We start from the raw sequence: 23,565 nt of genomic DNA on the forward strand, positions 1-23,565 counted from the left end.
TAGCCCAATTGGGTTCCCGATTAAGTTTATTGTCTTCATTTCATAAGCCGGCTATGTGTGTACAGTAGCTGCTTACTCCTTTTTTGGCTCCTGTCCCATGAGCTGGGCTGTTTCTTCTATTTAGCGGTTCACTCGGATCACGAACTGTTTGGCTACTTTTCTTGTGAAGTAGTCCTAGTTGGCGCCTTCCCGCCAAGCAAGTTGTGCGGTTCGGACATCGTGTTCTGCGCATGCGCCGTGGGAGTTTGTTTTGGTCTGAGCGGTGTGCACCAGTGCTAGTGTTTTGCGTCCTTTTCTTTCGGGTGCTTTGCCTCTCGCACATGTGCATTAGTAACATGTGGTACTTGTTACTGTGTCAGGATGTTGGGGTGACATTTTGCTGCAGTTTTGTGCCTGGGGTTGCATGTTGGGGTATGATTGTGGCATTTTTCGTGGTCTTCTCTGGGGTCCCTCATTCCTTTCCCGTCTTGGAGTGCCTGGCTTGGCCCTTCCATGTACATTGGTTTCTCTGTCCTCACCTGGTTGTCCGCCCCTGGTTGTGCTTCCTGGGGTTGAGCTTGGCTCTTTCGTCCTGCCTCTCCCTTGTCGCTTCCCTGACATCTACTGGGCTCTGTCTTGTCTGCACTTGCAGCTGTGTGTGGGGTCAGCCTCCACCACTTCCCTTCCTCATGCATTCCATTTGTTTACTACTCTGCCAATTGGAATGTTTCTTGTGTTTCTTTGGCTCCTTTGGATGCTCCTTCCGCCTGTGTCGCATGATACGTGTGCACTTGTGTTCATTAGTGTTTTCGTTGCTCGTACCCCTCGGTTCGGGTACTAGTCTGGTGGCAAACCTTTGCACCTTCTTCAGTTTGATTTGTTGCGACAGGGCCTGCGACTCTGTGTTGTTGGCGTGACTTGTTGGGACATGGTCTGCAGCTCTGTGGGTTGGTTGTGTCCCTTTCGTTCCAAATTTGCTGCATGCCTTCTTCGTTCGTCAACTTCCTGCTTCACTCTTGTCCCTGGCCGTTGGGGCTGTTCTCTTGGTCTTTTTCTCGTTTTCTCCTATACACTGTTGTGTGTTTGTGCCTTTTGGCCCTCTTGTTGCCAGGTTTGGGTTCCTGTTTTTCTGGCTTGCCCTGCCTGTTGGCATTTTCAGGGTCTCACGGTGTCCCTTCTCTGGAGTCTTACATTGGACCCGTAGTCTCCAATCTCCTGGCGAGCTCGCTCGCGTTGTGGAGTTTTTATGTTCGGCAGACGTTCCATATCCTTCTTTGCCTGCTTGGGTTCCGGCTCAGCTTGGTTGGTGGTCGCACCCGAGATCTTTCCGCGGCTCCGCCTCTTTTTAGGCTCGAATGAACTTTTAAAGAGCTGGTTAGGTCTGCTTCGAGTCATTCATTCACCTTTGGTTGGTGGTCAAGTGGCTTTGTTGTTGGTGTCCTACTTGCCTGCTTCTTCTTGGCGGCAGTATGGTTTTTTTTGGCGGTCCTTCCTTTCCCTTCTGTCCCTTCTTGGGTGGCTGCATTTGTTGGTGGAAGTTCGGGGCCGTCATCTTGACCCATACTGTCGCCTCGTTTTGTGCGGTGCTGGCAGAGCCGCTTCAGCATGCTTTCGGGCTTGGTGTTACATCTGCGCTCTTTCGTAAGCTATCTCGTGCGTTGTTTCACCTCTGGCCTTCTCCTGGTCTTTGGACAGCGTGCTCTTTCTTCTTCTCCTCAGTTTAGAGCGGACAGCACACTGGACTTGTGATCCTGTGGTCCCGGGTTCGATCCCGGGCGCCGGCGAGAAACAATGGGCAGAGTTTCTTTCACCCTATGCCCCTGTTACCTAGCAGTAAAATAGGTACCTGGGTGTTAGTCAGCTGTCACGGGCTGCTTCCTGGGGTGGAGGCCTGGTCGAGGACCGGGCCTCGGGGACACTAAAAAAAAAGCCCCGAAATCATCTCAAGATAACCTCAAGAACCCCATATCAATTTCTACCACTGGTTTTCTACTGGCTGTCTTTGCAAGCATATCAACATTGTCATGTCTTGAGATGCCATCATGTGATAGTATCCATAGGAATTTAATTTTGAATCTGTTTTCTTTAGCATCTGAAACATATTTTAGTGTATAGTAATTTAAATGAATTTTCAAATTGATTTTGTTTATTGCATATGATTTATAAAGGCAAGAATACTGTAGTTTTAAGACATTGGAAAAAGGCATTTGTAATTTTTAGATTTTTAAGCTCTCAGTGGAAAATTTAATATAAGATGAATATTCCATGCAGGATTCATCACCTCATCTTGGCTGATCCATGGGGCTTCCCAGAACGTCCGTTGGATGTGGCCGAGCGCTATAAATTTCCCTTCTGGGTCAAAGTCATTGGTGCCGTGCTCCAACCCTTCAACCCTCTCTTTGTTGTGAGAACAGCTGGGCCATGGGGTAAGTGGATTTAATTACACATAGAAATCACAGTTGCGTGATGGATCAAATGAACAAACCCACAAGGGCCATGACGAGGATTCGAACCTGCGTCCGAGAGCATCCCAGACGCTTCCTTAATCGACTAAGCTACGAAATGGTCAAAAGGAGTTGAAACCGAAGTTCTACTGAACTCATTGGATCCTGCAGCCTCTCCGAGGCACAAACCAGGGTTTTACACAACTCCCCCATGCACTCAAGCTATGCCAATAGGCCGTTCTCCCTCTTCGCCCTTTCTTCATTACACACAGAAATCACAATTGCATGATACATCAAATGAACACATCCTCGTCACGGGTCTTGTTGATTTGTTCATATGATGCATCATGCAATTGTGATTTCTGTGTGTAATGAAGTAAGGGCGAAGAGGGAGAACGGTTTATTGACATAGCTCGAGTGCATTGGGGGAAGTTATGTAAAAACCCTAGTTTGTGCCTCAGAGAGGCTGCAGGATCTAGTTAGTTCAGTAGAACTTCGGTTTCAACTCCTTTTGACCATGTCGTAGCTCAGTCGATTAACCACTTAAATGCGCCAACCGAATATTCTCGGTCGGCGGGAAACTGCGCCAACCGAGAAAACTCTTTTTGAATTTTCGGTACCAATTCTAAATGTGTACGAGGTTGGTTGTGTACGAAATGGACTCTTAGGACCTCCAGTGAGAGGCAGCCATCTTGGAAAAAATTCCCAGAATGCCCTAGGGCTGCTGGCTGGGTTAGTACTGAATGAGCATCCATGGGTGGCACACGCACCTCTGGCTCCCAAACACCTGTCCGACGTGGTGTTGAAAGATAACTCTCTGTCGGTGAAATTCAAACCTTATTGTTTGAAGAACATAAGGGTCACAATTTTGATGAAGCTAGGCACAATAAGGACCTAACACAAAGGTCGGATGCAAGGGGTACAGCACCTATAAGGACGATACAGCAAGCGTATCCAGTTGTAGCTCTGAGTGTCACCCTTGCAATCCTATGCTATCTCCAATTTATTTAGATGATACATAGATGAATCGTTTTCTGCATTCAGTGATGATGCATCTGATACAAGTAGCATAGATGAACAGTGTTAGCGGCTTCCATGGTGGTGTTTTCCATAGATATTTTCAAGAATACCTGAATCTCTTCCTAACTGACGGACACTCTTTGAGGCTAGCTGAATCTCTTTCTGACTGGCGGACACTCTTTGAGGTAAGCTGAATCTCTTCCTGACTGATGGACACTCTTGAGGTAAGCTGAATCTCTTCCTGTGTGGGACCATACAAAGTGATCTTTTCAAGACTACCTTACAAATTGATCTTTTCCTATAATCTTTTCAATGCTACCTTATGCTTTACAAGCTTGGCTACATACAACCTACAAGTTCTAAAGCCAAGGGTGTACGTGAGTGCGTTATTTACAAGCACACAATGAAGAAACAGGAAGCGAAAATTTATCTGTACCTGGTGCACTGAGAGCGAAGTCACAATGTGTATATGTGGAGCCTTTTCTCAACTACAAGGCCATCAGGGTTGATGCCTTCAGGCAGGACTGGTCGGGGTGGGGGTTACATGTACCTCTGCCCCCCGGTTCCACTGTTACTCCAGGTCCTAGCTTTGAGACTTACCAAGGTAGAGTAGCCTTCTTGGCCATTTGATGGCTAGCCCAGCCTTGGTTTCAGGCGCTGCTTACACGGTGTCCGAACCCGAGGGTTTTCCCGTGGCTCTGCCTCTTTCAGTAGATTGGCCCATTTTGTTACGTGGCTGGTTCGCTCTTCTCGTGTCTTCGCGTCTGGTCCTTCTGACTAGAGTCTATCACCACTTGTATGGTGAGCAGATGGCTTCGTTGCTGGTGTCCCACCTGTGTGTTTCACACAGGTGGGACACCAGCAACTTCTTGGGCTTCTCTGAGGCTGGATCACCTTCTTTAGGCTTCTCCGAGACCGGATCACAAATGAATAGATGGAATAAACGAATGATTGAGGTCCGATAGCAAAGCTGGGGAGTGTACTGTATATGGATAATCTTATTCGCTTTATGGGCTATCGACATTGTTGTCAACATTTTGTGTTCTCTTCATTCAGTCAAAATTAATTAAATCATTATGTAATTATTACTCTTAGTATTTGTACCCTTCAAATTCTTGATGATATGTGGTGGAATTTGTAGGATATTATAAGTTGTTTCTTCTACAGGTCCAAAATTGCTTCAGAAAGCTAGACCAGACTTGATTCGCAAGTTCTCTGGTATAGTAAAAAGTGCCGAAGAAGTGATCCCCAATTACTTATACCACTGTAATGCTCAAGATCCATCGTAAGTTAATTAAACAATTTAGTGTACAGTATTTGGCATCATTGATGCATATTAATTGAATGTTATATGTATATTTAATTTTTTTTTACCAGTGCTTAGTTTATCATGTACATAATATAGCTAACGTTTGTCATGATGCTTTACCACCATGTTGTGCTGCCTTAAAATATGACATTCCCATGGTGCGCCAAAAATAAACTGTTTGCAAAATATTATTTTCTCTTCTTATATTGTTAAATTGCAGTCTCTGATCACTTGAAACTAAAATAAAATATTGTATGTGACATACCTTACCCATGATGGAGCAGAAAAGTTGAGCAAATTATGGGGACTGAGCGATGGAGCGCTCACGGTCATTCGACCCCTCCACCCCATGGGGCGGCAGTTGCCACAAATGAAATTTTTCACAATTATTTTGATGTTTATCATTTGTTTCTTTTGTTTTTTTGCAGTAATATTAAAAATTATGCAATTTGGGAAATTTATATACAGAAGACCACTTAGTTTGCGAACCCCTCTGAGAAAAGACCCGTCAGTTACCGTGTAAGTTTGTAAACGAGAAATGTAGGAAAATGGAGAAAAAAAAACATCTAGGGGCAAAATCGACAGGTTAATAGCATAAATGCGACAGTACTTTGTTTGCACTCACCAATAAGAGTAGTCCTGATCGTTGACCGGACCACACACTAGACAGTTAATGAACGACGATGTTTCAGTCCGTCCTGGACCATTCTCAAGTCGATCGTAAGAATGGTCCAGGACGGACCGAAACGTCGTCGTCCCTTCACTTAATAGTGTGTGGTCTGGTCAACATACCTCAGCCACGTTATTGTGACTCATTGCCTGCAGTAGTCCTGATCCACTTCTCCCTCACACCCTCACTGCTGCTCTTCCACCCTCACTACTGCTGGTCTCCCTCCCTCCCCCCCCCCCAGGTGGCTAGCTTAGTAGATTGCCAGCCACAGATAGCCTGGAGAATCTTCATTTAATTCAATAAAGCATTCATGAAACAAGTATATTTATAACTTTTTATTTTCCTAATAATATTACTAAACAAAATTTGTAGCCAAAAATATATATGATGATGTGCATCTAGAATTTAAGAAACAAATCTGGCTAACGCAGTTAAGTGTGATAGGCTTATCGGATTGAGCCCGCCCCTCCCCAAACACCGACAGACCTCCCTCCCATCCCCCTACATCCCATACACACACTTTGCTTCAAGGTCAAGTAGTTCAACTGTCCATAATTCATAAGTAAAAATGTATTTGTTTAATTAATAAACAGGAATCAATAAAACATGTTAATAATTATTAACATATTGTAATACTGTACACTTAAAAGAAAAATCAACATAGCTGTACAATATTTATGCCATTCTAAGATATAAGTTTTAATATGGGTGGAAGGCTTTGGTCACCTGGTGCTTTGTCAACGAATTAACACGCTGACTTCGCTAACACGCTCCTTCACTGCCTTTCCGTTTGCCTCCCTCCCTCCCTGCTTGCCTGCATGCAAACTAGGTCATCTTCCACCCACCTTCCCACCACCCCGGGCCGGCGTGAGGCCTGGCGAACCTCTTCCTCACTACCCGAACTTAGTTCGTGAAGAGTGAAACCCCAACCCCAATCGGGAAATGAACTTTTGGATAACTTAAGTTCGCAAACCAAGTTCAGTGTGTGGAAAATTGCTATGATCAAAATTATTGGGCTCATATATGTGACATACTCTATTAGCGTGCTAATCCAGACTATATGGGAAGTACATCTAGCCGGATTAACACTTTTCCGGATTAACGTACTTTTTCACCGGGAAGTCCAAAAGTGACCATTTCCAACAATTTTTATACCACAAACAAAATAATTTGTAATACTGAACCTTTCTTTACCCCACATGCTATAATTAGTGTGTGGGGCTGGGTGGGTGGTTAGTTGCTTGGTTGATAGGTGGGTGAGTGGGCGGGCAGATCATGTATGTCAGACACCCACCACACCCACCCTTTGACACCCACCCCTGACACCCACCCCTGACACCCACCCCTGACACCCACTCCTAACACCCACTCCTAACACCCACTCCCAACACCTACCCCAGACCCTCAATCCTGACATTCACCCCTGACACACACCCCTGACACACACCCCTGACACACACCCCTGACACACACCCCTGACACCCACTCCTGACACACTCCCCTGACACCCACCACACCCATCCACCCTTGACACCCACCCCTGACACTCCTGCCACTCACCCCTGACACCCACCCCTGACACCCACTCCTGACACCGACCCACTCCCGACACCCCTGACACAGACCCACTCCCGACACCCACCCCTGACACCCACCCACTCCTGACACACACCCCTGAAACCCACCACACTCATACCCACTCCTGATACCCACACCCACTCCAGCCTCCCTGCTTGACTGAAGCCTCCCAGCTTGCCTGAACCCTGCCTGACTCTCTCCTTTTCTGGTGGTGGTGTACATTGAGTGCTAGGCTCAGCATTTCGCTTGTCTTTCTCTCAGTGGTGAAGGTTCATATGTTATATTCTGCAGCAAGTTGATCCTTGGTTTTGGAGAGATTTTTAGACTTCAAACTCTTTATCAGTATACGCTAATCCGGCTAAATATCCCCTAGTCCGGCTTTTATGGACATTTTGGCCGGGTAGGAAGATAATTTTATCCGGCCACGATTTTTGCCAGATTGAGTGTTTTCCGGATTGGCGGATTCTGGATTAGGTGTTTCTACAGTATTTATTATATTCTACGATCAATCAAACAGTGCTTTTGCTGATATTACACTATATACACAGGTTGTATAAGTGTGTCCTCACTTGAGCAAACTATATGGGGCGAAGCAGATTCGTTCCAGTGCGGAATTCATTCCATCTGTCCAGCCCCTTCAAAAAAAACTTCCAACCCTAAACCCCACTTTTTTTTTTTCACCTGACTCACAAAGGGAGTCCTTGCTAGTGCTGGTCCTGTAGGCCTACTGTGAAACCGTACCAAAAACTTTTGAATTTTAGTTTGTTTCTTAGTAGTGTGCGGCTTCATTATAATATCTTTCATGCCCTTTAGGTGTCGATAAGCATTCCACGTCACCTGATTTTTCAGGCATCCCTGTTTACAGGAGTTGTAGCTGATGTGTGGAAAAAGGCTAACATAGTTCCAATCTATAAAAGTGGAAGCAGGGAAGACCCCCTTAATTATAGACCTGTATCATTGACAAGTGTAATAGTCAGAATATTGGAAAAAATAATTAAAACTAAATGGGTAGAACACCTGGAGGAAAACGATATAATATCAGACAGACAGTATGGTTTTCGATCTGGAAGATCCTGTGTAACAAACTTACTCAGTTTTTATGATTGAGCCACAGAGATTTTACTGGAAAGAGATGGTTGGGTTGACTGCATGTATCTGGACCTAAAAAAGGCTTTCGACAGAGTTCCCCTTAAGAGGTTTTTCTGGAAACTGGAACATATTAGAGGGGTGACAGGTAAGCTTCTAACACGGATGATAAATTTTCTAACTGACAGAAAAATGAGGGCCTTAATCAGAGGCAAGGTATCGGATTGGAGGAATGTCACGAGAGGAGTGCCACAGGGTTCAGTTCTTGCACCGGTAATGTTCATTGTCTACATAAATGATCTACTAATGGGAATACAGAATTATATGAACATATTTGCTGATGATGCTAAGATAATAGGGAAGATAAGAAACCTAGATGATTGTCATGCCCTTCAAGAAGACCTGGACAAAATAAGTATATGGAGCAACACTTGGCAAATGGAATTTAATGTGAATAAATGCCATGTTATGGAATGTGGAATTGGAGAACATAGACCCCACACAACCTATAAATTATGTGAGAAATCTTTAAAGAATTCTGACAAAGAAAGGGATCTAGGGGTGGTTCTAGATAGAAAACTGTCACCTGAGGACCACATTAAGAACATTGTGCTTGGAGCTTATGCTACACTTTCTAACTTCAGAATTGCTTTTAAATACATGGGTGGAGAAATACTAAAGAAATTGTTCACGACTATTGTCAGACCAAAGCTGGAATATGCAGTGGTTGTATGGTGGCCATATCTTAAGAAGCACATCAACAAACTGGAAAAGGTGCAACGACATGCCACTAAGTGGCTCCCAGAACTGAAGGACAAGAGCTACGAGGAGAGGTTAGAGGTATTAAATATGCAAAAACTAGAAGATAGAAGAAAAAGAGGCGATATGATCACTACGTTCAAAATAGTAACAGGAATCGATAAAATTGATAGGGAAGAATTCCTGAGACCTGGAACTTTAAGAACAAGAGGTCATAGATTTAAACGAGACATAGATTTAACGAAACAAAGCTGCCGGAGAAATATAAGAAAATTCATTTTTGTAAACTGAGTGGTAGACGGTTGGAACAAGTTTGGTGAGAAGGTGGTGGAGGCCAAGACCGTCAGTAGTTTCAAAGCGTTATATGACAAAGAGTGCTGGGAAGACGGGACACCATGAGCGTAGCTCTCATCCTGTAACTACACTTAGGTAATTACACCATTCACACCATCCCCCACACCACTCACACCATTCCCCACACCACTCACACCATTCCCCGCACCACTCACACCATCACCCACACCACTCACACCATCCCCCACACCACTCACACCATCCCCCACACCACTCACACCATCCCCCACACCACTCACACCATCCCCCACACCACCACACCATCCCCCACACCACTCACACCATCCCCCACACCACTCACACCATCCCCCACACCACTCACACCATCCCCCACACCACTCGCACCATCCCCCACACCACTCGCACCATCCCCCACACCACTCGCACCATCCCCCACACCACTCGCACCATCCCCCACACCACTCAAACCATCCCCCACACCACTCACACCATCCCCCACACCACCGACACCATCCCCCACACCACTCAAACCATCCCCCACACCACTCACACCATCCCCCACACCACCACACCATCCCCCACACCACCGACACCATCCCCCACACCACTCACACCATCCATGGGGTGTATTGAGGCAGCAGGCTTGGTAGCGTCTCATTCAACACGCCCGACAAAAAAAAAAAATAGAGGCTAGCGGACTTCCTAACCCCCTAATACATCCCCCTCACTACTGACACACACGCCCATTTATTATGCATTCTTCATTTTGAATAAGGAATATGATAGAGGGATGTGTTACAAGCCACTAAAATGGTAAAATTTTCTCTCTTAATTTTGTGAAAAGCATCGAGTGTAGTATCGAGGTGGCCATGTGGTGTGGAGTCAGCAGTCACCATAATTGATGATTGGTTAACAGGTTTTCGCTCACACGATCCTGGACCCCCCCCTTCCCCCCAATGACTCCAGTAGCGACACCCCAATTGTCTTAAAAATTCTGTGAAAAGGAAATGTGTTCCAACTGTTTAAAATACTGTATATATCACAATTTTCACCATTATTATTGCTTCAATATGAATTTTTCTAATAAAAAGGCTATTTTCAGTGTAGATAATGTGGTAATTAACATCATTAAATTGACTCGTGGCATCTGACGACGAGAGGAGAGGAGAGTGAGTAGTCGCTGGTCTCTGGTGGTCAGGTGCAGGAGGGAGGGGGGGGGGCTGGAGGGGGAGAATTGAGGCGCCAGTCACTTGTTACCTTTACAGCCTCTACTACCACCTCTATTACTCGAGCTTCCCTTGACAACCAGCCTTTATTGACACCACAAGGTGTGGGGGATGGTGTGAGTGCTTCCCTTGACAACTTCTACCACTGACAACCTGCCTGCCATGAGAATACTGTACATAACTTACACCACTTGCCCCTTAACAATAAACCCTAACTATTGACACCACTTGCCCCCTGACAACAACAACTCTCACCAATGCTCCCCCTGACACCATTTTATCACCATTTCTCCCTAGAAATAATGGGTAAGGATAATAAAACACTGTATAACTGTTTACACATTGGTGAATCATAGTTAATGACAACCAGCTCTGGCGCTTGGCCTCGGTGACCACTTAGATGAACATTTCTCGCTTAATTGAACATTTGTATGTTCCACTGAACATTTGGTACCGAATTCAGTTTGTTTGGCTCTTCCGGGAATTCGATAGAGCGGGGTTCGTTAGACTGAGGAAGCACTGTACTTGTACAATGGAACCTCAACTTACAAATGCCCATACTTAGGAATTTTCTGTGGGGAGCCTCTACGGCTCCCTGGAGCTTATCGGGCTAATGTATGTTATGTTAGACCGGGACATTAGCTATGAAGTTTAGACCTACCAGGGACCAGTACCAGAACCTGGCCCCTTCAGAGAGGTTTCAGGGAGCAATGGCCCTGGAAAACCCCATATGGTTGGGGGTTTTCCTTATCTGTCATCGACTGGGGTTAGGCACCCAAAAAGGTAGGCGTAACAAAACAAACCCTATATGGTAAGAAACTACAACAAAAACCGAACAGAAAGGTAGAAAACTCCCTACAATCCCAAGGAAACAATCAAACAATCAATTTACTGCCGTGCCGGTTGTCCGCGCAATCCTCCCCTCCCTGGAAGGGGAAGGGGGGGCCTCCGGACCTCACCACGCCGGCTGCCTTCAGTTCGCAAGCTAGTGTCAACCGGGATAGACGCTTCTCTGGCCTCAAATTCCTGGGCGGTGTTTGTCTCGTGTGGCGTTCTCTGCTGTTTTTGTGTGGTGTGTGGTGGCCAGTACTTCATCAGTGCCGGGGCTGCATGCGCTTAGGGGCTTCCTTCCCTAGGCGCCCTGTGAGTACTGCCCTTGCGTGTCAGGGTTATCATCTCTGGGGTGTTCGGGAACCGCTCCCGTAGGAGTTCTTGCTGCTTGGCATTTGCCTCGCCATTGGGGCCAGCTGGGGCTTGGGGCCCTTGTTTGGCCTTGGTTAAGGAGTGGTATTGTGCTGGTTAGGGCGTCAAGATGTTGCGCGGCCTGCCACCTAAGTGGCGACCGGTTCCTGTTGCTCTGGGGACTGTGTACTTTTGCGGGGTTTTTCTTTTGTTTTGTCTTTGTTTGCTTGGTGGAGGTTGTGCCTCGTGGGTCTATAGTTCACCTGGTATTGTTTTGGTGGTCCTCTGCTAGGCCCCCGTGCTTGTACACGTCCCAGGGGTTTTCAATATTATCATTTACCCCTTGTTTTGTTTGGGTTTCTTAACTGGTTAGCAACACCTTGCCCGGACTTCCCGTAGTTGCTAACCTATGGGCCCCTGGAAACCCCTGTCGTGGCTCGGGGACCCATGGATGCGTCTCCCGAGTTCCAACCTGCCTTATGCGGGTTTGAAGGTTGCAGTGTGCCCTTGTCTCAGGGTGACAGTCACCTGTTTTGCCTCCGTCATGCTGCCTGTTGGGTCAATGACACCTTTGACCCGGAGTCTTGCGAGTCATGTTCTCTGCTTGTGCTCCAGTTTTACTCTTAGGATGTTCCTGTTAGGTACAGGCAGCATCAGCGTTGCATGATAGGTTTAGGTTATTGCAACGCGCTAGGTTGGTTTCCCACTCGGATGCCCCAAGGCTGCCCCATTTTGGTTTTAGGGACCCTGACCTGGGGGGGTGTTAGTCGCTCTGGCTTTGGCTCCTGCCGTGCCCCCTGGTCCTTTCCCTGTGGTTCTTTCTGCACCTTCCCCCCCCCCCCCCTGTGTCCGGCTCCAAAACATCTGAGGGTTTCGGCCTCAGCACAGGGTTTAGTTGGTAATGAGACTCGGGCTGCCTCGGGGGCTGCCCCATCCGGGTCGGGGACGGAGGCATTTGAGCCGGTTCCTCCTGCCGAGGCTTCTGGGTCCCACCAGCAGACCCCTTCTCGTCTGCCTTTCCCCTGGACTCTGCCTTTTCTTCAGGGGGTAGAGGGTTTGGAGGACGGCTCTGCCCCGGGTCCCAACGTGGGGAATACTGGGGCTGGGGAGGAGTCAACCTGGGGTCCTTGGGCCCCCTTTGACCCCGCTTAGGTGCTTTTGCCTTCCTTGCGGGGCTTATTGTTGCAGGGAGAGGGATTTTCTTACCCCTCCCCTTCCCTGTATGAGTATGATTTGGGTTCGGCTCCTCCCCGGGTTCGGTTCCGGGCGCCTTTGGGTACCTCGGATCCGTCTTTCCAGAGGTTTTCTACTTCCCGTATCTCTGTGAAGGTGGCTCGGGAAGCTCTTGCTGCATACCTCTTGTGAGACCCGGGTTATGCCTTTGCAATGGATCCGTCCACATTTGAGTTCGGTTCTTCTTCCCATTTTTGGGTGCGTTTGGAGGTTCTGGAGTCTTCCTGGCTGGAAGATTGCCCTTTCTTTTCATTGGGGGCGTGGCATGGGTTCTGTCGGACCCACACGCTTGATTGGCGGGAAACTTCTACATTTATGCAGGTTTACCTGGGGGGCGAGTTTGAGCACCTTAATGCGTGCTTGTTCGCTCCCGTGCTTTCTCGGGATGTTGGCCTTTTCCAGCTTCACATGCAGGTTCCTCAACTTTCGGCTTCGTTGGTTGCGGAGTAGTCGCGCACCCGTGGGCATTTGGCTTTGGTTCTGCGTTTCTTTTACCTTCTAGAGCTGTCTTCTGCTTGGCTTGAGGAGGATGTAGGAGCATTGAGTGAAGGGCCTTTGTCTGGGGCACTGATTTCTGCAGCTAGGGCGTCGGCTGCACTGTTAAAGCTCTTTGCGCCCATCCTGAAGGAAGCGTTGTCACTGTTTTTTGCTTCTCGCCTCGTATGTTGTCAGGCGGTGCTCGCCCCCTCATTGGAATCCGCTTGGGCCCTGGCTCTTAGGTTTTTGTCTCCGTTTTGTCCGTTGCTGTTTGCAGAGACTGCGGTCTCTCAGTTTCGGGTCGCTCGGAGATCGACCATTCACCTCCATTCGGACTGTTCTCCAGTGGTTCATTGCCTGAACCGCGGGGGTTCTCTTCGGTCCTTGGCTCTTTGGGGTTGGTCCCTTCGAGTGGTTCGTCTGCTGGATTCTCGGAGTTTGGCTCTCTGTGCGGTTCATGTCCGGGGAGTGTCCAACGTTCTGGCGGACGATCTGTCTCGCTTCCATCCCCTGTCCACGGAGTGGACGATCGACGATGACTCGTTTCGTTGGATCTGCCAGACGTACGGTCTCCCAGATGTGGACCTCTTCGTGTCAGCGTGGTCTCGGCGTCTCCCAATATATGTGACACCCTTTCCCGACTGTGAAGCGTTTGCGGTGGATGTCTTTCGGCAGGACTGGTCGAGGTGGGGTTACCTGTACCTCTTCCCCCTGGTCCAGCTGTTGCTTCGGGTTCTGGTTCGGTTGGAGACATTCCCAGGGAGAGTAGTCCTTGTAGCCCCTTGGTGGCCGACCCAGCCTTGTTTTCCGGTGCTATTGGTTCGGTGCCCGAACCCGGGACGTTTCCCGCAGCTCCGCCTCTTTCAGCAGGTCGATCCGATCCGGTACGGGGCTGGTTCAACCTTCTCCTCTGCTCTTCGCGTCTGGTCTTTTTGACGCGGGTGTATCACCATTTCTATGGTGATCAGGTGGCTTCATTGATGGTGTCCCACCTGAGAGCTTCGTCTCGGCGACAGTATGAAGTTTCCTGGCATTCTTTTTGCCATTTTCTTGCTCTTCATAGGTTGTCTTGGCCTTTCTTGGCTTTTTCAGGACCGTCATTTGATGCCTAATACTGTTGCCTCGTATCGTGCGGAGCTGGCGGAGCCGCTCAAGCTAGCGTTGGGGTGGACGTCACATCCGCTTCGTTCCATAAGCTTTCTCGTGCTATGTTTCACCTCCGGCCTGTTCATGTGCTGCCTGAGCCGTCCTGGTCCTTGGACAGGGTGCTCTCCTATCTTTCCTCTCTTTGGTTTGTGGTGGCCCCTTCGGTTCCAGATTGTTTTTGTTGGCATTGGCCTCTGGGGGTCGGGTAGGGGAGCTTCATGTTCTCCGGCGCAGGGGTTTCTGCTCTTTTGGTTCTGGGGGTAGGTTTGTCCATTTGCAGTCTTCTCCACCTTTTCTGGCGTAGAACGAGATGGCTGCTTTCCGGATGGGTCCTTGGGTCATTGATGCGTGGTTGGTTCGGCCGGGGGTGCATCATGTGTTGTGTCCAGTTGTGGCTCTTCGCCGTTACCTGCGCGCTTCAGCTGGGGTGGCTGGGGATGCGCTTTGGGTTAATCCGGTTTCCCTCATTCCCTGTTCCAGTGCTCGGGTCTCCCAGGTTGTCCACAGGATTATTAAGTCTAGCCAGCCTGCGGTTTATGCTCGCGCCCATGTCATTCGTTAGTTTGCAGCTATGGCTGCCGTGTTCGGTAACATGTCTTGGGCTCATATTCGTGGATTTTGGAAGTCGAACAGGGTCCTAGCTGCCTGTTATTTGGTGAATGTACCTGCTCCTTGGAGTTCTTGTGTTGCTTTGAGTCGCAGGTTGCAGACAGTTGTCTCGATTTCGCGTTGAGGAGTTTGTGGCCACCACCTCCTGGGTAAGTCCCTATTTTCCTTCTCTTTGGGTATGTAGCTCCAGGGAGCCGTAGGGGCTCCCCACAGAAAACCAGCGTTGAATGTAATGAAACGCCATTTTCTGGGTGAGCCCCGGAGGCTCCCTGGCTATCCTCTCTCCCATCCGGTCGGCGGGGGTTTTTTCGCATTAGTTGAAGCCTAGTTTCCGAACTGAAGGCAGCCGGCACTGTGAGGTCGGGGCGCCCCCTCCCCCTCTAGGGGCGGGGAGAGCTGTGCGGACGACCGGCATAGCAATAAATTATGATAATTCCTTGTTTGCTTCTTTCCTTGGGATTGTAGAGAGTTTCTACTTCTGTTTGGTTTTTGGTTTTAGTTTCTTACCATGTGGGGTTTGTTTTGTTATGCCTACCTTTCTGGGTGCCTAACCCCGGTTGATGGCAGATAAGGAAAACTCACAACCACAATGGGGTTTTCTAGGGCCATTGTTCCCTTAAACCTCTCTGAAGGGGCCAGGTTCTGGCGCTGGTCCCTGGTAGGTCTGAACTCCTTAGCTTATGTCTCAGTCTAACATAACATACATTAGCCCGATAAGCTCCAGGGAGCCTCCGGGGCTCACCCAGAAAATGGCATTTCATTACATTCAACGCTGGTTTATTATTATTATTATTATTATTATTATTATTATTATTATTATTGGCTTTGCATTTTCAGTGGGGAATCTGCCTTTCATACCCTAATGGCTGGGTTTGGTTGGGCCAAGTATCCCATGATCCAGCGCATGGACTCTCTTAGGAAAGGAATGCCCATGACGTTGATTTATGGATCGAGATCGTGGGTGGATCATGATCCAGGTTTTCAAATCAAATATATGAGGAAGGATTCATATGTAGATGTGCAGGTAAATTACTAATTCTCTCCTTTTTGTTTGCACCCTCACCACTAACAAGAATATCACTGTCACCAATGTTTATCTAAGATTCACTAAATCCAGAGAATCATGTATTTTCATCTGATATAAACTTTTGTTCAATGTCCTGGTCAATATCTTCCTCCAAATCAGTCAGAAGTGTGGGAGGTGCTACACCTCTCATTCCTTCATCCAAACTGCTATGGTGTGCACATTGTTTCTTACTGCCACTGTCCCTTTCTTGGGGGAGCCATTTCGGCTCCCTGGAGCTATCCAGGCTGTTATGTATATCATTAGACTTTGGCATCACTCATTGTAAATAGGGTTCTAGGCCTACCAGGGACCACGAGCCAGAACCTGGCCCCCTCAGAGAGGCACGAGGAGCAATGGCCTATAGAAATTATATATTTCTATTATACTATTCCATATTATAGAATGGATATAAATTCACTTGAACGTGTCCAGCGTAGGATGACTAAGTTAATTCCCCAAATTAGAAATCTTTCATATGAAGAAAGATTAACAAAGCTTAAGTTGCATTCACTGGAAAGGCGAAGAGTTAGGGGTGACATGATAGAGGTTTACAAGTGGATGAATGGACATAACCGGGGGGATATTAATAGGGTATTAAAAGTATCAACACAGGACAGAACACGAAACAATGGATATAAATTGGATAAGTTTAGATTTAGGAAAGACTTGGGTAAATACTGGTTCAGTAACAGGGTTGTTGATTTGTGGAACCAATTGCCGCGTAACATTGTGGAGGTGGGGTCCCTCGATTGTTTCAAGCACGGGTTGGACAAGTATATGAGTGGGATTGGGTGGTTATAGAATAGGAGCTGCCTCGTATGGGCCAATAGGCCTTCTGCAGTTACCTTTGTTCTTATGTTCTTATGTTCTTATGAAATACACGTGGGATTTGGAACATTTTATATCTGCCATCAACTAGGGCTTGGGGTTATATTCCACAAGTCATCTTGGGGTCTACCTCTGTTGGTCTTTTGCTGCTCGATGATTGACCACCCTGAGTGTGTTGGGGGGGTTTCCTCCCTAGTTTACCTTGGGGTAAGTGGTAGTTATTGCACTGGTAGGAGCGCGGGGTACTGCGTAGCTAGTTTTCACCTATAACAGTGGCCGGCTCTGTTCCTCCTGCATACATTGTCCTCTTGCGGGGGTTTTCTTTTTCCTTTTTTTTTTTTTTTGCTTGGTGGGGGGTCCTGCCTGTGTGTCCCTACCCCCAGTTATATTAGGGTTTGACCTTCTGATTTCGGTGGTACCCCCTGCTTCGCCCCCGTAAGTAGACACGTCCCGATGGGGTTCAGCTTTAGTAGTTTGTTTGGTAGTATTGGGCGCCAGTTAGCAATACCCTGCCTGGGCCTAACTTTAGCGAAAAAGTCCAAGTGCCCTGGGAAACCCCGCGGAGGCACACGAGGTCCGATGGATGCGACCTCTGGGTCCCCTCTCACCTTGTGCGAGTCTGAGGGTTGCTCTGTCCCCTTGTCTCGGGGCGATGCTCATGGTTTTTAGGGAATGCTCCTACAGCTCCCCGGGGCTATCCAGGCCGATATGGATATCCCTAGCTTTGGCACCAGTCTATGTAGGTGGAGTTCTAGGCCTACTGGGGACCACGAGCCAGAACCTGGCCCCCCCTTAGAGAGGCAAGAGGAGCAATGGCCTATAGAAGCCCCCATGTGGTTGGAAGCATTCTATGTCTGCCATCGACCGGGTCAGGCACCTAGAAAGGTAAACATTCCAAAACTAACCCCTATTCTGCTGAAAATATTGCTACCAAAAGCCGAACAAGTGGATAGAACTCCCCAAACAAAAACGAGCAAACTAGTGTGACGTCACCCGTTGCCGCGCCGCCGTCTGCACAGCTTCCCCTTCTCTGGGAGGGGGAAGGGGGAGTCCCTGACATACTGTGCTGACAATCCACACCCCAGTTCTTGAGGCTGATGCTATAGGCAGCGGTTGTGTGTTCTATTACTATGGAACTAGTTTTAAAACTAGTCCCATAGTAATAAAACAATAAATGGAATTTTAGCAAATATTTTAAAATTTGGACCACAAAAGTATTTATTATTTTTCCAGTGTTCTGACACTGGATCAATTTTCGCATCACATCTTTCATTTTGGTATAAAATTGTTCGCAATATAAAAGAACGTATTTTAAAACTAGTCCCATAATAATAGAACAATAAATGGAATTTTAACAAATATTTTAACTTCTGGACACTTTTGAACGCTCATCAGCACAAAATTATTTATATCTTAACAGAATTCTGACATCAATTTTCGTGTTACACTTTTATTTTGGTATCAAATTGTGCGCAATCTAAAGGCGCTCATTTTGAAACCACTCCCATATTGATCGGAGAAAATTTAAATTTTTAACAAATATTTTGACCCTTGGGCCGCTAAGGGTCATGATGGCTTAAACACCCACAGGCACAACAAAAAAAAATTCCAAAAAAAATCTTTCGTCTTATAAAAGTGTTCATTTCTGTTCCTTGATCACGGAAAAAATAACAAAAAAATCGTAGGTAGCATATTTTAGTCACAATAGGGTAGGAAAGTCTGGCAAAAAAACGGTGTTGACAGAGCCTTCACCAGATGAGGTCTACTCTGCCCGAGCTGTCAGGCAGCAGTTGCCACAAATATATTACTGTATTACCTAATTATTTCAATGTCGCTGATTTTTTTCTTCGTTTTTTTTTTTTTTGCAGTAAAATTATTCAATAGTGTGTATTGTGATATATTTATATAACAAAATGTGTAAACCATCACTATACTCAAAATTATGGTGTGCATATTAGTGATTCAATTATTATGTTCATTAAACAATAAACAAATAGTTTTGCTGCTATTACACTATATACATAGGTTATATAGAAGTATCTGCATGTTTTGCTCACCATAACGAACCACTAAGTTGGTATTGTGAGTCAAAATGCAACAAGGAGTGCACACACCAGCCAGCCACTCGCTGCCACTCATTCCCTCCCTCAACAACACCTCACTCGCCCTCATTCTCATCCCACAATACTGGTTTTGCATTTATTCACTATACACAGACCTTATATATGCATATTTACATGTTTTGTTCACCATAACTGTACATCTAAGCTTGTATGATGAGTAAAGGCAATAAGACGTGGCTACTCACCCAGTCAGCTGGTGGCGGCTGCCCTCATGGCCAGACGCACTAAAATTTCTCCTCCAACAATATTGTTTGTGGTGTTATTACGCTATATGCACACATTATATATAGGTATCCTGCTTGATGGGGTTCTTAGATTTCTACTACTCCCCAGTCCTGGCCCGAGGCCAGACTTGACTTGTGAGAGTTTGGTCCACCAGGCTGTTGCTTGGAGCAACCCGCAGGCCCCACTTACCCATCACAACTCGGTTGGTCCGGCACTCCTTGAAGAAAACAATCTAGTTTCCTCTTGAAGATGTCCACGGTTGTTCCAGCAATATTTCTGATGCTCACTGGTAGGACGTTGAACAACCATGGACCTCTGATGTTCATACAGTGTTCTCTGATTGTGCCTATGGCACACCTGCTCTTCACTGGTTCTATTTTGCATTTTCTTCCATATAGTTCACTCCAGTATGTTGTTATTTTACTGTGCAGATTTGGGACCTGTCCCTCCAGTATTTTCCATGTGTATATTATTTGGTATCTCTCTCATCTCCTTTCTAGTGAGTACATTTGGAGAGCTTTGAGACGATCCCAATAATTTAGGTGCTTTATCTCGTCTATGCGTGCCGTATATGTTCTCTGTATTCCCTCAATTTTAGCAATCTCTCCTGCTCTGAAGAGGGAAGTGAGTAATGAGCAGTACATGTACTCAAGACGAGGCCAACACAAGTGATTTGAAGAGTACAACCATTGTGATGGGATCTCTGGACTTGAAGGTTCTCGTAATCCATCCTATCACTTTTCTGGCTGACGCAATACTTGCTTGGTTATGCTCCCTAAAAGTTAGGTCGTCGGACATCATTATTCCCAAATCCTTGACTTGCTGTTTTCCTACTATGGGCAGATTCGATTGTGTTTTGTACCCTGTATTATGTTTCAGATCCTCATTTTTGCCGTATCTGAGTACCTGGAATTTATCATGTTATTTTCTGCTGCCCAATCGAAAACTTTGATAAACTACAAACAACTATTAACAATGTCTTAAGCAGAGGTAATTTTCATGCTAATTTTTGTATCATCTGCAAAGGATGACACAAATCTACCTGTTTTATTCACCATTCCTGTACAAATAAGCTGGTATGGTGCCCAAAGGCCATAGTGGCCACCAGTAAACAATATGACAAGTCATGCAGACGACGCACCTCCCCCCTTCCAAAATGGTGGCTCCCAACCTAATCCTATTGCTCTTATTACACTCTATACACACGTTATATATAAGTATCTACGTTTGTGTTTACCATAGCGAACCACTAAGCTGGTATGCTGAGTGCATTCAATAAAAGGTGGCCACACACAATCAGAAGGCGACACCACCACCCTCCCTCCTACAGCATTACTCCTCCCGCCATGGAGCACAGCGCTAAATATCACCACAGTCCTGCTATTATCAGAATCCTGGTCAGTTTTATCACAGTCAGGGGTCTTCTGTAATACTATCATCGCTAAATAATAGCATGAACATATATATTTTGACATTTTTAGGCAATGCTGTGGTCACAAACTGAACAGCAGTGCTGTGTGCTCATGGTGTGTGTGTCAGCCTTGGTGGCTCGCTCAATACTGAAGCTCTCGCACCCAGGAATGTTGGCCACAATTTTTATTCTAGGTGGCGTCTGTCAACTATCGGTCGTGGCTGCACTACAGCTGCCCCTCACCTAATTGTGCTTGCGGGGGTTGAGCTCTGGCTCTTTGGTCCCGCCTCTCAACCATCAATCAACAGGTGTACAGGTTCCTGAGCCTTCCTATCATATCTATCCCATATCTATCCATATCTTCCTTCCATATAAACCCATATCTTCCCATATCTATCCATATCTATCCATATCTTCCTATCATATCTATCATACACAAGTTCCTATCATATCTATCATACACAAGTTCCTACCATATCTATCATACACAAGTTCCTATCATATCTATCATACACAAGTTCCTATCATATCTACACTTGAAACTGTGTATGGAGTCAGCCTCCACCACTTCACTTTCTAATGCATTCCATTTGTCAACCACTCTGACACTAAAAAAGTTCTTCTAATATCTCTGTGGCTCATTTGGGTACTCAATTTCCACCTGTGTAATTACCTAAGTGTAATTACCTAAGTGTAGTTACAGGATGAGAGATACGCTCGTGGTGTCCCGTCTTCCCAGCACTTTGTCATATAATGAGACGAGAGAGATACCAAATAATATACACATGGAAAATACTGGAGGGTCAGGTCCCAAATCTACCCAGTAAAATAACAACATACTGGAGTGAACGATATGGAAGAAAATGCAAGATTCAACCAGTGAAGAGCAGAGGTGCCATAGGCACAATCAGAGAGCACTGTATAAACATCAGAGGTCCGCAGTTTTTCAACGTCCTCCCAGCGACTATAAGAAATATTGCCGGAACAACCGTGAACTTAAAGAGAAAACTGGACGGTTTTCTAAGAGAAGTTCCGGATCAGCCGGGCTGTGGTGGGTATGTGGCCCTGCGGGCCGCTCCAAGCAACAGCCTGGTGGACCAAACTCACAAGTCAAGCCTGGCCTCGGGCCGGGCTTGGGGAGTAGAAGAACTCCCAGAACCCCATCAACCAGGTATCAACCAGGTAACGTTTTGAAACTACTGACTGTCTTGGCCTCCACCACCTTCTCACCTAACTTGTTCCAACCGTCTACCACTCTGTTTGCAAAAGTGAATTTTCTTATATTTCTTCGGCATCTGTGTTTATGCCGTGTCCCCTAGTGCATGTGCCCCTTGTGTTAAATAGCCTGTCTTTATCTACCCTATCAATTCCCTTGAGAATCTTGAATGTGGTGATCATGTCCCCCTAACTCTTCTGTCTTCCAGCAAAGTGAGGTTTAATTCCCGTAGCCTCTCCTCGTAGCTCATAACTCTCAGCTCGGGTACTAGTCTGGTGGCAAACCTTTGAACCTTTTCCAGTTTGGTCTTATCTTTGACTAGATATGGACTCTATGCTGGGGCTGCATTCTTCAGGATTGGCCTGACATATGTGGTATACAAAGTTCTGAATGATTCCTTACACAAGTTTCTGAATGCCGTTCTTATGTTGGCCAGCCTGGCATGTGCCGCTGATGTTATCCTCTTTACTGTTCTCGGTGTTTTTCTTTCGGTATTTTCTGTTGGTGGTTCTCCCTGCTTGGCCCCCGTGAGTGGACACGTCCCAGGGGTTCAGCTTTTAGAAGTTTGTTTGGTAGACTTGGGAGCCAGTTCGCAGTACCCTGCCTGGGCTTCCCTTAGCGTGTACCCAAGGCTAAGGGCCCTGGGAAACCCCATAGGACTCCATGGTCCTATGGGTGTGTCCCCGGAGTCCCGCCTCGCGTCCTGCGAGTTTGACGGTTGTTCTGTCCCCTTGTCTCAGGGTGACACTCACCCGTTGTGCCTCCGCCATGCTGCCTGTTGGGTCATTGTTTCTTATGACCCGGAGTCGTGCGACGGGTGTTGTCGGTACGTACTCTCATTCACCCTGGCCACTGGTCATGATAATCGGGTGCAGGCAGCTGCGGCGTTGCTTGCTAGATGTAGGTTGCTGCAACGCTCTTGGTTGTTTGCGGCCCCAGATGCCCCGAGGCTGCCCCGTTTTGGTTGTTGGGGTCGCTTCGGCTCTGGCCCCTTCCGCTCCTCGTCCTTCCCCTTCTGTTCTGCACACTTCCTCTCTTGCTTCCAGCTCCGAACTGTAGGGTTTCGGGGTTGGAGTGGGGTCTGGTTAAATTGAGACTCGGGCGGTCTCGGGGGATTTCCTCTTCCGGGGTGGCAGCGGAGGCTTTCGAGTCGGTTCCTCCAGCCGTGCTGTATGGGTCTGACCAGTGGGCTCCCTTCCTTAGTGTTTGTATGGCTGCCCCGGCTTTTCCTTGTTAAGCTGGGGCTTTAACGGTGCGACTCGGCCCCGGGTCATGCAGTAGAGGTTTCCGGGGTTGGGGAGGGGTTGCCTGTGGGGCCTCGGCCCCGGTTGCCCCTCTTGAGTTTTTGTACCCTTGGTGAGGGGCTGGCAGTTCCTGAGAGTGGGGTTGTTCCTTTCATCTCCTGTGTTTCTGTTGGTTTCGGGTATACCCCTCCCTGGGTTCGGTTCCGTGTCCCTTCGGGTTCGTCGGTCCCGTCGTTCCTGGGGGGGGTGTTTCGCCCCCTTTTCCTTACCCTTTTCGTGCTTATGTCGCGATACTGTTCCCTTCGTATCGGGGTCCCTGTGTGTCTCTTGATCAGGGGTTTATTTTTGTCCATATGTACCTCCGTGTGTTTGTGCTTGCTTCTCGTGGTTCCTGTTGGTTCACGCGTCTCTTCGTACCT

At 47.1% G+C, this 23,565-nt stretch overlaps 1 protein-coding gene across 1 annotated transcript in view; it reads left to right on the plus strand.

The window, feature by feature from the left end:
• Nucleotides 1–23,565, plus strand: part of LOC138369272 ((Lyso)-N-acylphosphatidylethanolamine lipase-like) — a 63,081-nt gene that overhangs the window by 33,720 nt on the left and 5,796 nt on the right. The window contains exons 5-7 of the mRNA XM_069332280.1: nt 2,251–2,405; nt 4,611–4,728; nt 15,871–16,057. Of these exons, the coding sequence (XP_069188381.1) occupies nt 2,251–2,405; nt 4,611–4,728; nt 15,871–16,057 (460 nt within the window). The remainder of the gene's footprint in view (nt 1–2,250; nt 2,406–4,610; nt 4,729–15,870; nt 16,058–23,565) is intronic.

Source organism: Procambarus clarkii, chromosome 27, assembly GCF_040958095.1.
Source record: "Procambarus clarkii isolate CNS0578487 chromosome 27, FALCON_Pclarkii_2.0, whole genome shotgun sequence".
In the NCBI taxonomy this organism is placed as follows: Eukaryota; Metazoa; Arthropoda; class Malacostraca; order Decapoda; family Cambaridae; genus Procambarus; species Procambarus clarkii.